Source organism: Alexandromys fortis, unplaced genomic scaffold, assembly GCF_014885135.2.
Source record: "Alexandromys fortis isolate MF-2015 unplaced genomic scaffold, M_Fortis_MF-2015_v1.1 scaffold_64, whole genome shotgun sequence".
NCBI lineage: Eukaryota > Metazoa > Chordata > Mammalia > Rodentia > Cricetidae > Alexandromys > Alexandromys fortis.
Window position 1 is genome coordinate 3,497,636 of NW_026067976.1, and position 13,759 is coordinate 3,511,394.

Here is a 13,759-nt window from a genome sequence, read left to right on the forward strand (position 1 = left end):
TTTGCTAGTGGCATAAAACTGAATCAGCTTCCAAATAGATTCACATCTTCTTAGGTCAAGGTAGATGGGCTTTGCCGTGTAAAAATGGATGCCGTGGGCTTGCGGCTGGCAATGGCGGCAAAGCTATGCTTGTGGGATGTGCACCAAGAACTGGAAAGCACACTGGGCCAAGATCATTATTCAGCAACACGTGTGGCTGTGCAGAGGAAGGCAGCGTTCCCCTGAAAGCTGCTACAAAGGCTACTTTATGATCCATAACTGCACACAGATATATCACGGAGATACAAAGCCAGCATTTCCTGGCCCGTAGGGAGGCGCTCTGTGTATAATCATTCATTTTGTCATGGAATAAAACACTATTCACAAAGTGCGCTTCACTTAAAGACCAACTACAAGCTACCCCTAATCCAGAGACTTAGAAGTCGAACAGCGGAAACCGACGAGAGCAGAGTCCTCACTTTTCTCCTGGCACGAGTCAACAGTGCAGCCTAAAGCCAATAGTTTTCTCCAATTAGCGGCAGCTCAGTGCAAATGTACTAGAAGTCAGGAGACCCAGGCTCTCATGGAGGATGCATGACCTTGATTAAGGTCACTTCTGGGTTATAGTTGTATCTTTCACAAATCAAGAGTTCTCATACGGTGCTTGTTCATACAACCCTGGGACGTGCAGGCACAAAAAGTGGGGTGAAGGCCACCTCTTAATTTGCAACTTGTTTAATTCTTAGTTTCCTCAAATGTAAAATGGGGATAATATTACGGGGTTGCTGTGAGAATTAGCTTCAAATCTGGGTAGAACGATGTGTATTTCTTAGTAAGACACTGGTTCATAAACTGTTCAAAATATATTGCATCCACTTGACTTCCAAAAACTATCACGGAGTAGCACTGGATTAATGGACTCAGCCAAAACACACACAAGATTTTAAAGGAAATTCATGGACAATGTTTATATTTAGCTTTTCTTTTATGTAGTCATCCCTCATTATTGGGTGGGACTGGTTCTGGGATGCTCCTAAGATTTGATGCTAAGACCCCAAACACATGGATGCTCTAGTCTGAATATGAAATGATATTTCTATAACCTATGCACCCTCCTTATAGCTTAAATTGCCTCTACATTATTTACAGTACCAAATAAAACACAAATATCATGTATGTATTAAGAAAAAATTTAAAAGTCTACACATGTTCAGCATAGATACAAACACCACTAAAAAGGCCTAAGTAAAAACCACATGGTCTGTACTGGTTATATCTGTGGGCACACAAAATACAGATCCCAAGAGCTGACCCCTTCTGTAGTATTTTGCTCACTCATTGCTGTTTTATGTTTACTAAATTATCAGTACATGATAGTCAGGGAGAAGGAAGGAGGAAACATGGAAGCCTCGGCTTGGAAGCAGCAAACCATCTCTTGGCTGTGAGGGAAGGATGCGCAGACAGCTCTCCTCTTTCCTCAGCTGCGTGACTATAAAATTACCATCCTAACTGGGACACTTGTAGAGTCTACAATGGGTGAACACAGATGCACAGCCCTTCCAAACACCGGCTTACATTTGGGACCATGGTTGTCACTTTAAAGCTACACGTGATGCCCTAATTAGGAACAAATTGCAACACAAGGTTTCATCCAAACAACCAATTTAAAACCTCAACTATTAGAATTTTAAATAGCAGAATCTGGACAGGGCATAAATTCAGAGTAATTTTATCTTTATGGAAAACCTACCACAGGTCCTTTAATTAAAATGGTTTCTTGCTTGGTGACAATTTGTCAGGAACATGCTCAGATCTACAGATGGAGGATGTGTGTGTGGTGCTTTTGGAGAACCCTGGGTTATCTCACGGTAGAAAGGACGAGGTGTTTACAATGAAAAGGCCTAAGTTTGAGGAAGTTTGGAGAAGAGCTATGGAGGGAGAGATAGCAGAGCTTAGGTATACCGTTCTGGAAAAAAAAAGTCCTTTTGTCTTGCATCACTGCTCCCAATAAACACTGCACTTGGAAGTAACGCCAGGACTCACCAGTTGCCACTGCTCAGGGTACCAGGCTGGGGGGCAATTGAAGCGGTTGCAGGCCTGTACTGTGTTCGGTTTCGGGTGGTGACACAGCTCATCAGCAAGGACAACCACCTCGTTCATCTCTCTCGAAAGTAGGTGAGAGCAGACAACATCCCTGGTCTGCAGGCCAACCCCACAGGTGAGACTGCATGGGCTCCACTTGCCAACTTCCCACCTGGGAAGAAATAAGAGAGGAAAGAGCCTAGTTGAGTTCCCAGTCGAAACCCTTCACTGGGAGCGGGGAAGGTTCTCCAAGAGGTTTGATTAGGGATTGGGTCATGAGTTCCAAACCCAATCATCCCCTTCGTGCTTAGAGTTCATTTGGACTACAGCAAAGAAGTCCACAGGACAGCCAATGTTTATTTACAAGAATCTCCAGGAAAGCTCGCAACTGTGGCGACTGCGTCTATTTTGACAGAACAGATAACCTTCATCCGGAGAGGTGGGGAATGCTAGATGTGCACATAAAAGATTTAGGAATCATATTTTCAACAGTGTCTAGAAAGGCTAGAAAATGCTTCTCTGCTTGTTTCTCTAGCCTCCATTATGTGTGAGGTGGACACATTTGTGCTTCTTATTCGTTGGTTTCAAAGTGAAAGGTCGCTGGATTCAACTTCCTTTAAGCTTCCATCATAGCACAGAAACGCCTCTGTCTTATGCCTAAATAGCATCACTGCCTGGGGCTGGCTAATGTATCAGAAGCAGAGACTGCAAAATAGATCAGAGACTAAGGAGTGAGCGGCTCATTATCTGGACAGAAAAGACGAATACACAGATGAGCCGAGCACATGGATGGCAGGCTGCAAATGGCCACGCCTGGAGAAGCACATTTACTGTGATCTGAGGGCCTATAAAACCAGCCCCACTGTGTTTCCCTGCCGACTGGCCCTCCAAAAGTTCCAGCAATAAGGACAAAGTCCAGTTGCCTGGACTCTGACTCACAAGTGTTCTCTAATGGTCAATTTTCGGTCTTCTGTTCACCATTTGAGACACATAGGTTCTATAAAAGGGAGCCAGCCAGGGAGAGCCCATTGGGGCATCCTTTACAGCGAGGCCTGTCAAGGTTCTCTAGTGAGCCCAGAAAACTGTCTCAAAAGCCTTTAGCCTTAACGATTTTCTCCCAATTGTAACACTGAGTAGAAACTCCCATTTTTTCTTGCTACTCTAACCCCCCATTTACTTCCCCTCCCCCCCTTCATCAACACTATGATGAGCAATAATTGCAGTCAGCTCCTTTCCTATTTCCATTTATCCCTCATGGCCCTCTAGTACCATCTTCTTTTGCAAACCGAACCAAGGTCCTGGAATAGTTTTTGCCCTGTCTTCCTGTTTCAGAATGTCTTCCATGTTTATTATATATGCATTTATATTTGCTCCAGGCATGGGTCATTGTTTTCTCAACTGGGTTATAGTTTTTCTGCCTTTCAAGGGTCCTGTTACAGTGTCTAACACCTCAGGTAGAGCCTGTGTTGGAGTGTGTTTATACCACTCACAGAATCCACTGGAACTCCATCTAGGTAGTTCATGGACATGGCTAATAAATTCCTGAAAAACCGGCAGAAGGAAGGAATCTACCACTATGGAGGGCAGGCAAATTTATCTTATTTAGTTACCTCCAGAAAGATAGGTTTCACTGATTTCCTTAATTTTATAGTTGAGGAATTTGAGAACTGATGTGGCTGAAGAATTCAAGTACTTATAATGAAGTAGTGAACCCAGGATTCTAACCTACTTGGCTATACCTAACATCAAAGTCTCTGTATTTCCTATTTATATAATGGTGTCTTTAGGAAATATCTCAAAAATCTCCAAAACCATGCCGGGCGATGGTGGTGCACGCCTTTAATCCCAGCACTCGGGAGGCAGAGGCAGGCGGATCTCTGTGAGTTCAAGACCAGCCTGGTTTACAGAGCTAGTGCCAGGACAGGCTCCAAAGCCACAGAGAAACCCTGTCTCGAAAAACCAAAAAAAAAAAAAAAAATCTCCAAAACTGTTCACAAAATTTTAAATAAAAGGGGTGGGCTGAACGCATTTCTTAGGGATTCTTGTTTGAATGTTTATAAACTTTTTATTTATGGGACCCTAGCAAATAAAGTCCAAGCTTTAAAATATGTATGTTTGAGGCAAGTGTGCCCATCTTTCCTTCCCATTAGATTTTTGAGTGAGGGCTTGACTTAGAGGCCGTCTTCCCATGAGCAGAATGAGGCCGAAGTGGATGGGTTAGATCATCCAGGGTGTTGTTTTCGCTTCTGCTCTGGCTGATGGCTTCCTCGTGGTAAGGAAGGAAGCCACCATGTCATGATCCCGTAGCTGAAGAACTGTGGCATCCTGACACAATTAGTGTCCACTTGCCATTCATCTGTGAGATTTGCCTTATAAGCCAGAACCAGGCCAGCTTCAGCTGACCTTAGCCTAGACAGGGGCTGAGCCAGGTCCACCTCTCTAGGCTGCTTTCAAATTCCTTACTCAAGTAAGCAACCAGAGATGACAAATATTTAGTCTTGTAAGCTTCTAGGTTGTGTGTGTGGGTGGGTGGGTGGGGGGCAAACAGATTTTAAACAGCAAAAGGAAATTATATACAAGTATCTATCCCTTCCCTGTGTACACTTATTCATCCACAGAACATTCATAGGGACACCACACATACATGCCAAGACTGGGAAACACTTAAATGTTTATCAGCAGGTGAATAAATAAATTGTCATACAACAATGCTAATGAACTCCAGCAACAATTAAAAACATTGCCAAGTCTTACAGACCTAAAAACGAGGGAGTGGGACCACACACACAAAGCTTCACTCCGTTGTGTTTCATTACACCAGCTCCAACCTCAAAGTCGGTGGTGTTACAGGTCAGGAAGGTAGTTGCTGTCGGTGGGCGGGAACCACAGAAGAGTGTGTGGTCCTTCTGGATGGTGTAGCCATCTAAGTGCTGGACCTGGCTCCACCTTCCGAAAGGGTTCACTGGACCAAGCTACACACTTGGTATTTGTGTTCAGAAAAGGTGTTCCCCACACCCCTCTCATCTTCAAGTGAGAAGCTTAGGTGTGGGCATAAAGCAATGCCCACTCTCCACATATCTCAAAAAAGGAGTTGCCGCTGTAGTCCGTGCTGTCCCGAGGTTAAAGTTCGCCAGGCCCAGGCTTTTGTGCCCTCATCCCCTGCTCTTGCCTCACTCCTGGCAGCAACTCAGCAGCTAGGTCCTTGAAGCAGAGGCATTTTGGCAGCTATGAGGCCAGCTGAATACTGTCAGAGAAATGCTGTCTGCCCTAATAAAGCACATTATACATTCTCCAGGAAGGGAGGTCAGCAGACGCTATCAGTGTAGTAAGCACTTGGCTGACTCTGGGTCAAAAATATTTTAATCAACTTTGGCCAAAAAGGGGAGGAAGCATGGGCTCTCCTGTTTCTCTTCTAAGCAGAGGCTGTAATTGTGGGCTGTGGATCTGGCAGGCAGCTGATAACCCCTGCTCCGAATGCCTTTGACCGTTTCCAAGAGAGTGATCTTCCAGCGGAAGCCAGCTGGGGGCATGGTTAGCTCTGGCTGACAGTGTGGGGGACGCTGCTAGGCTTTCCTGGAGTGTTGGGTCCAGCCTGGCATACACCCAGTAATAAGGAGGTCAGAGCTGAACTTTGGGCGTGAGCCTCTTCTGCCCCTTCCTTGAGTGAATTTGCTTATCTGTCCATCTCCATTTACAATGTCATTGTCACTGAGGAAAATTCTCCATCCATTACAGTCTCTTAGTCCTTGCTTCTCTGGGGAGTCACCATATTTACAACAACATCACTACCTCACCTCAGCTGTTGTCTTGAATGGAGCACGTGGCTGTCTCTGATTTGTTTCTCCTGCTGTTCTCTATAGAATTGCATCTCCCCAAAAGACATACGGGGGTTCTAACCCACAGTAGCACGGAGTATGATGCTATGTGGGAAAGGTTCATTGCAGGTGTAATCACTTCAGATAGCTCGTAATAGAGAGATGCAGTAGCTCCTTCTCACTGCCACGGCTAAATACCTGATAGGAGCAAGTTAAGGGAGGGAGGCTTATTTTGACTTACTGTTTCATGGGATAAAGTTCATTTGGGTGAGAAAGTCATGCTGGAGTTTTTGACACTGTGAGCACACAGTTAGGGGTGTCTAACAGCCTCAGACTGGAGGCAGAGAGTGGAGACCAGGAGTGAGTCTGTACTATAATCCTCAAGGCACACCTCTAGTGGCCTCATGTATGAAAGGCTCTGTACCATCATTCACTGGGGACCACCTGAGCCCGTGGGGGAACATTCCACCGTTAAACCTAGTACACAGCAGTTTCCTTCCAGGTTAAAGCCTTCTTTCTCAGAGGGAAACTTGGGGCGGGGTGAAACAGCAGGATTTTAAGGCAGGATGTTTACAGAGAGGTGAAATACTCCATCTGCTGCAGGGACGCTCCTTGGGACAGGAAGTAAATAACTCAAAAAAGCTCTGGAAAGTCCCAGAAGCAGACCAGACTCACTATGCTCCTCCCTCCCCAGGCATATATAAAGCACAAAGAACTGTTAAGAGGTGTTTTTTTTTGAGACAGGGTTTCTCTGTAGCTTTGGAGCCTGTCCTGGAACTAGCTCTGTAGACCAGGCTGGCCTGGAATTTACACAGATCTGCCTGCCTCTGCCTCTCAAGTGCTGGGATTAAAGGAGTGCGCCACCCCAGCCCTGCTGACAAGCTGCAAAGAAGACTTTCAGACAAACCCAGAGGCCAGCTTAACATCTCGGAAGAAAATGGGAGTGACTGAGCCGTGTGGAAGAGGCTCTGACCAACCGAACCGTGTAGAAAGGCCACTCTCCAACTTGTTCAGCTGCCTGTAGGCAGTGCAGTGTGCTACAGGTGTAGGACCCAGCCATGACAAACTCAACAGAGGCCTGAGTCTCAGTGGTTTTCCCTAAGGCAATCAATACCTGGGTGCAAGAAAGAGCACAAACTGAGACCACTCAGGCACCACCCAGGAATGGGCCATCCAAAGGAAATTCCTAACGTTCCAACCATTCCAAACATTGTAGATAGGATCACCTGCCAGAAAACAGGTAACTTTTCTGTTTTTTTTTTTTTTTTTTCCTTTAAATAATGCCCTCTAGAAGGGTGGGTACCTCCTCTTGCTGGTGCTACTGCACTGATTAGGTCTCTGCCAGCTTGTATTGTGCACACAATAAACTTTGCTTTTGCCCTAAGCCTCTTTCTTTGTCTTACTCTGTTACCACATTTCCACGAAACCAAATCTCTGGAACCTCAGCACTGGCAAGGTACCTGGAACAAAGCAGGTGCCCAGGAAGTACGTGCCGACTCACACTGAGCTGCGTGACTGTGTGCATCTCTGGATCACTTACTTGCAGTGGTGCCCCCCTTTGTATTTTATTTATTCTTTTATTAATTACATTTTTCATGTGTTTTACATACCAACCACAGTTTCCCTCACTCCTTTCCTCTCATTTCCCTCTCCCTGTCTTGCCTCTGGTCTGGTCTACCTGCCCCCCCCCCCCATACAATTCTCCTGCATCTCTCTGTTCAGAAAGAGGCAGGCCTTCCATGGGAGGCTGCTCAGGTCAGCTGTCTCTGTGGGTTCCCCACCTGGGTTCCCCCTCCCATCATGACCTAAACTCTCCTGGCTCATACAGTTCCTCCTTCCTCCCTTCAACATGACTCCCAGCCCAGCACTTGACTGTGGATCTCTACGTCTGCTTACACCAGTTACTGGATGAAGGCTCTCTGATGACAATTAGGGTAGTCACCAATCTGATTACAGGACATGACCAGTTCAGGCACCCTCTCCACTTAGCTGAGGTCATCCGTGTGGATTCCTGTGCCCTTTTAACAGCCCACTTCCACTGCCAGCTGCAAAACTGGCACCACACATGGCAGTGTGGTATAACTCTTGGTGACAATGAGCCGAAACTGATAGCCTTTTGATAGACTGAATCCTGTTTTATGTAAATATTTACATATTTTATTGTGATGCTTTGACCTACTGGAGTTGGGTGTGTGGTTACCCTCTCTTCTTCCTGCAGAATATTGGGGCAGCTATGTGGTGTATGTTTTAGCCATTCTAACACAAAATTCCTGAATTCTGAAACTCCCCTGCAGCAGTGCTTTGGGCTGGCAGACCCTGGTGCCAGGCTGGTAGCTCTGCTTTCTTTCAGCTTCTAGGTTTTAGGTGTTTAGCTCATGGTTGGTACCTCAGCCAACATGTCAGAAAGACTCTGGTTTCCCCCAGCTTTTTCTTTCTCTACTTCTTTCTGTTGAACTCTTTGTCCTTTATATTATTATCCGTTTGTCAAAGCCTGTTCGTAGGTAGAGAAGATTCTGGGGATGGAAATACTTTAGTGGATTCTCCACACCTGCCAAGCTCCAGAGTCATTGACTCCTACTCAAGGATGACAGGCAGAGGGTGGGCAGAGGGTGGGCAGAAGGCAGGCAGAGGGTTACACTCCGTCTTAGTAGCTGGAGCAATCTTCCTTCCCACTGACAGCATCACACGTGCCTAAGGAGACATGCCACTGAAACTCAACATTACATAGACTTGGCTTCACAGTCCAGCCTACTAACTGGCCCAATTACTCTACTAAGATCTGGTCAGCTCGAGGTCTTGGGATGGGCAAAAGCCATAGTGTGACAGCCTGATATCTCAGGTGACCAGCACCAGCCGCAGTCACTAACATTTGCACAGCCCTATCCCAGCTGAATGCTCTAAACACGCCACTCCTTTCATTACCCCCACAGCCTTGTGAGATAGCCACAGTTAATGTCTCTGTTATAGCGGGAGCCCAGGCCTAGAGAAGATGAGTGAAGGGCTCCACATACTTACATCAGCGTCACCCATATCACTTCTAAGGCACTACGACTTGGACCCAGCCCGTGGAGAACGGAGCTGCCCTCTATTATAGGTCAGCACAGTGGATTTGCATTTTTCAGCTCTGCAACATCCAAGCTTCGTTCACTGAGGCCCCAGTAGGACTCAAGGGCTGAGCTGATACACGTGCTTGCATATATGACCCTGTGGAGAGGAGACTTGAGTGAGCCAGCCAAGGCTCTGAGGCATTAAGCCATCTGTCCTAAGTTACACCGATAATAAACAAGAGAGTCAGGATTCAGACTCAGGCAGCCCGGCTCCTGCATACTTCACTATTAAGCCAGCCTGTCTACGAAGGCAGGATAATTAACACTGCAGAACAAAGAATCTTTGAATGACCAAGGCCAGGATCCCTTTGCTCGGAGTCTAAGGAAAAGATAAATGGCGGAGCGGCAGCACTATTTCTTAGTAACACAAATAAACACACTGGCACCACCTAGGCCTCGCACACACTTGCAGTTGGCATTCCAGGGAAGTGGCCATTGGCAGCTGAGTGGGCAAAGGTAGGGTGTAGTCTGCCAGAGAGATGCACTTGGCTTTTGCAAATGTGGCCTTTGGAGCTAAGTGGGCCATGGAAGCCCGTGGTGGTTGACTCTTGTGAGCGGCTTTGTTTGCATTAGCTATTAAGTAGAAAGACAGTTTACATTCCTTTGGACAGGGCTCTTTGTGAGAGTTGCCAAATCTTCTCTGCTCTTCTTTTCTGAAAAGGTACTGCCCTTCGCTTCCCAGAACCTCAGAGTATAAAAACACAAGACTCTCCCTGCTTTGCCCTATTAAAATCATAAGAAGCCTCTCCTGCCTTAACCTGTATGGAAAAGTAGACTTGAAGTTTTATCTAATAATTTAAAATGTAGTTTTTGTTTGCAGGAAAAATATCGCCGTAATTTTAGGTCTTTGTTAGAAGTAGTCTTCAAAATTCCGTGTTAATCTCCAACATGACATCTCTATCTACTATTTATATGGTGAGGTTTTTTTTTTTTAAGTAAAGTTCCTTAAAAGTCTTTATTTTCCTTATAATATATCTGCGATCAGAAGGCAGACAGTAAATTGGACACCATGGAGTGTAGTCAACTCTAGAAAGATTAAAGTAGGGTAGTCAGGCAATGTTCAGGATCCATTTCCTCTGTAGTTTCTTACTAGTGGCTCCAAATTTATCTTCACACCTTCCAGTACCCAATCTATCCATCACCCCCAGTTTCCACAGCGTTTGAGTCCTTTATCCAGAGCCCAAGCTCTCACAATGTCAGCCTCTATCCATTGCCCCTAGATACCACAATGCCAGACTCCTCTATTCATAGCCCAAGCTCCCACGATGTAAGACTCCTCTACCCAGCTCCCACAATGTCAGACTTCTCTGTCCATCACCCCATCTCCTATAATGTCAGACTTCTCTGTCCATCACCCCCAGCTCCCACAGTGTCAGACTTCTCTGTCCATCACCCCATCTCCTATAATGTCAGACTTCTCTGTCCATTACCCCATCTCCTATAATGTCAGACTTCTCTGTCCATCACCCCATCTCCTATAATGTCAGACTTTTCTGTCCATCACCCCCAGCTCCCACAGTGTCAGTCTCAGTGTAAGCCTGGTCAAGCATGTCCTCTGATTCAAAATTTCCTTTGGGAAGAGACACCCTACAGAGAGGGAGAAAAATATTTACCAGCTATTTATCTGTCAAGAAATTAATATTCAAAATACATAAATAACTCAAAAATATCAAGCCCCCAAAGAACTACGAATCAAAGCAATAAATGAGTCAATCAGTAGACAAAAAAGTAAAAATGACCTCCCCCAAATACACAAAAATATACAACATCCTTAGCCATGTGTGTGGAAGTGCCAATCAAAACTGTTGGGTTCAGATGGTCTGGGATTCCTTTCTTGGGCACAAACTCTGACCCAAATGTGGTTCCATGACTGTGGAAAACTTCAGGCACAAAATAAAGCCTAGGATGAATGGCTTCTGGGGCAAAGCAAGGGCACAATGGCAGAGAAGTGTCAAAGGAAGAACTCAGATAATGGGGACAAAGATATGATTTGCTCAGGCTCTGTTGGCAATGGGATTTCTAGCACCAGCTAATCAATATGTAAACAGTGGTGTGAAAATAAAAAATTGCTCACTCTTGAAGTGAACCTAGAGACTTGCATCTGTGTCTACTGTTACCCTCCTTTCCATGTTCCTGTGATGCCCATAGCTGGATGCAGCTAAAATGAAACAAAACGACAACAAACAAAAAAGAAAACCTATACTGAGGTTCTAGCTCATTCATGTCAGAATGTTTATCCTCAAGGAAACAGAAAAGAACACATTGGTGAGGAAGTAGGAGATAGGATGGTGGTGGTAGCCAGTGCACTACTGATGGCAATGGAAACTAGTGTAGTGTTGGGGAATAATCATTTGTATTCTGTGAGGATGTGCTGCTCTCATTGGTTTAAAAAGAGACAAATGACCAATAGTAGGCAGGAAGAGGTTAGGTGGGACTTGCAGACAGAGAACACTGGAATGAAGAAGGTGGAGTCACCAGGAGATGCAAGGAGAAGGAAGATAAACAGGCTGTGTTAAAGAAAGGTACCACATGTGTTACAACATAGATAAGAAATATGGGTTAATTTAAGTTGTTTCTTATTTTGTTTTCAGGATGGTAAGGGTTAATTTAAGTTGTAAGAGCTAACTAGTAACCAAGCCTAAAGCTATCAGCTGAGCATTTATAATTAATAATAAGTCTCTGTGTGGTTATTTGGGAGTTGGCTGGTGGGACAGAAAATTATGCCTACAGTGTAGCCATTATGAAGTCTCTTCAAAATGAAAATCACCCAGCTATATCATTTCTGAGTATGTAGACCTGAAGGGATCAAAATCAGTGTACAATAGCATGCTATACACAAGTGTACATAGACACTTGCACACTCATAGTTTTACAGTACTATTAACAATAGCCAAGTTGTGAAATTAGTCTAGGTTCCCATCAACTGATGGATGGATAAAGAAAACGGAGAATTGCTCAGCTATAAAGAAGAATACTGTGTTGTCATTTTCAGAAAAATGAATGGAACTAGAGATAATCATGGGAAGCCAAAAATATACTCAGAAAGACAGCTATGTTTTCTCTTAGGAAAAGGATCTAGGCTTTAAAAAAGTCAGACATAGAAGTAGAATGGCAATTGGTTGGATAGAGGAAAGGAACCAGTGGATAAAGGGACAAGAGAGGAATGTGTGCAGGGGTATGATATGACCAAAGCATACGATGTACATGTTTGAAAAAGTCATAACGAAACATGTGAACAAACGTACAGTGAATATATGCTAATGAAAATATCTGAAAAACAAAGATGAAGCCGAAAGGAAGAAGGGATCAAGAGATGGTCCAGTTGGTGGCAAATGTGACCTTAGTGCATTGTATATATGTGTAAAAGTAGTATAATGAAAGCCATTATCTGGCAGAATAGCGTGCTAATTAAAGACACCACCATATGCAGTCAGAGCTGAGCTGTCAGTGGGGCAAGCAGCTAGTCTGACCAGGGCTCAGCTTTGGTAGAGAGTGGGGAGCATCCTAGCCTGGAGCTGAGTACTCGGAGTGGTTGCTTCCTCTCCTTTGTAAAGGCTGCACTTTAGCACTGGTGGGGAGTGGCTCAGGGGCGTGTCTCACAGTTCATCACTGGGCCAGGAGAGCTGGAAGTCAAACATTGAGAAGACTGAACAAATAAACACAAAAATCTGCAAAGTAATGTGAGCCAGGTTTCTTCATTGTCTGTGAGGGCAATTGCAAATATGTGAAGGGGGCAAAACCAGAATAGTCCTTGAAGAACTGGGCTGGGTTCAAAAGCAGTGTGTGTGTGTGTGTGTGTGTGTGTGTGTGTGTGTGTGTGTGTGTGCCGTATGGATCTTCCTGTCTCCACCTGTCCAGTGCTTGGATCACAACTGCATGCTGTCATGCCTGGCTTTTTATGTGGGTTCTGGGGATCCAAACTTCAGCAACTTCAGGTCCTCATGAGTGCCATGGCAGGTGCTTTATCAACAGATCCTCCTTCCTGCCCCCAACTCATTGCTGTTAATAAACAGATACAATGGGCACAAGCAAACACACAGATACGCACATAACACTGTCTAGCTCTTTTCACTGACAGCCCTAGAAGTGATGACATCCTAGCGGCATCAAGTGCCTAGCCCTCAGGATCTCTTCAGTAGAGACTCTAGTTCTATTCCCTAACAAAGACAACTACTCCTATAGAAATGACTCACTGCAGAGCAGGGTTGGGAAGAAAACCAGTGACCTTGGGACATCTTGTTACACCAGAAAACTGGGAGGTACTTCAGAGTGATGGGGTTTTTGTAAAAAGGACACAGAAGCTGGTTAGAACAGGTCCCATTGGCCATGACTGGGACAATTTGATCATAATGGATGTTAGCTCTTTGAGCAAAACCAGTAAGATGAGAAAACTGTGCCATAGCAGAAGACCTATTGCTAACCTGGAAGGAATGATAGAGTTTGTTAAGCCACCATATAGCAACTATGATAATACCAGTTGAGTAGGTAAGAATTGCCCATACACAGTAAAGTTGGCACCCAAAGGGCTGATGAGCAACAAGAGCTCTTATGAGTATCAGGTTATCTGTCTGCCATCCTCTGAGGGTACCTTCAGAATTGTGTGCTGGGAACTTAATCCCCAGTGTAGCCATATTGAAAGGTGGGGGCCTTCCGGAGGTGTTTCTGTCACAGATCCCTGTCTTGACGAACGGACAAATGCCAGCACGTGAGGCTTCGAAGTGGACTCTCCTTCCTTCACTCCCTGTCCAGATTCCTTCTGTGGGAGGACACAGCACA

The 13,759-nt window shown here is 45.1% G+C and overlaps 1 protein-coding gene across 1 annotated transcript in view; it reads right to left on the reverse strand.

Moving 5' to 3' along the window:
* The window catches only part of Adamtsl1 (ADAMTS like 1), a 919,831-nt gene that overhangs the window by 116,582 nt on the left and 789,490 nt on the right, over nt 1-13,759 (reverse strand). The window contains exon 17 of the mRNA XM_050157409.1: nt 2,023-2,233. Within this exon, the coding sequence (XP_050013366.1) occupies nt 2,023-2,233 (211 nt within the window). The remainder of the gene's footprint in view (nt 1-2,022; nt 2,234-13,759) is intronic.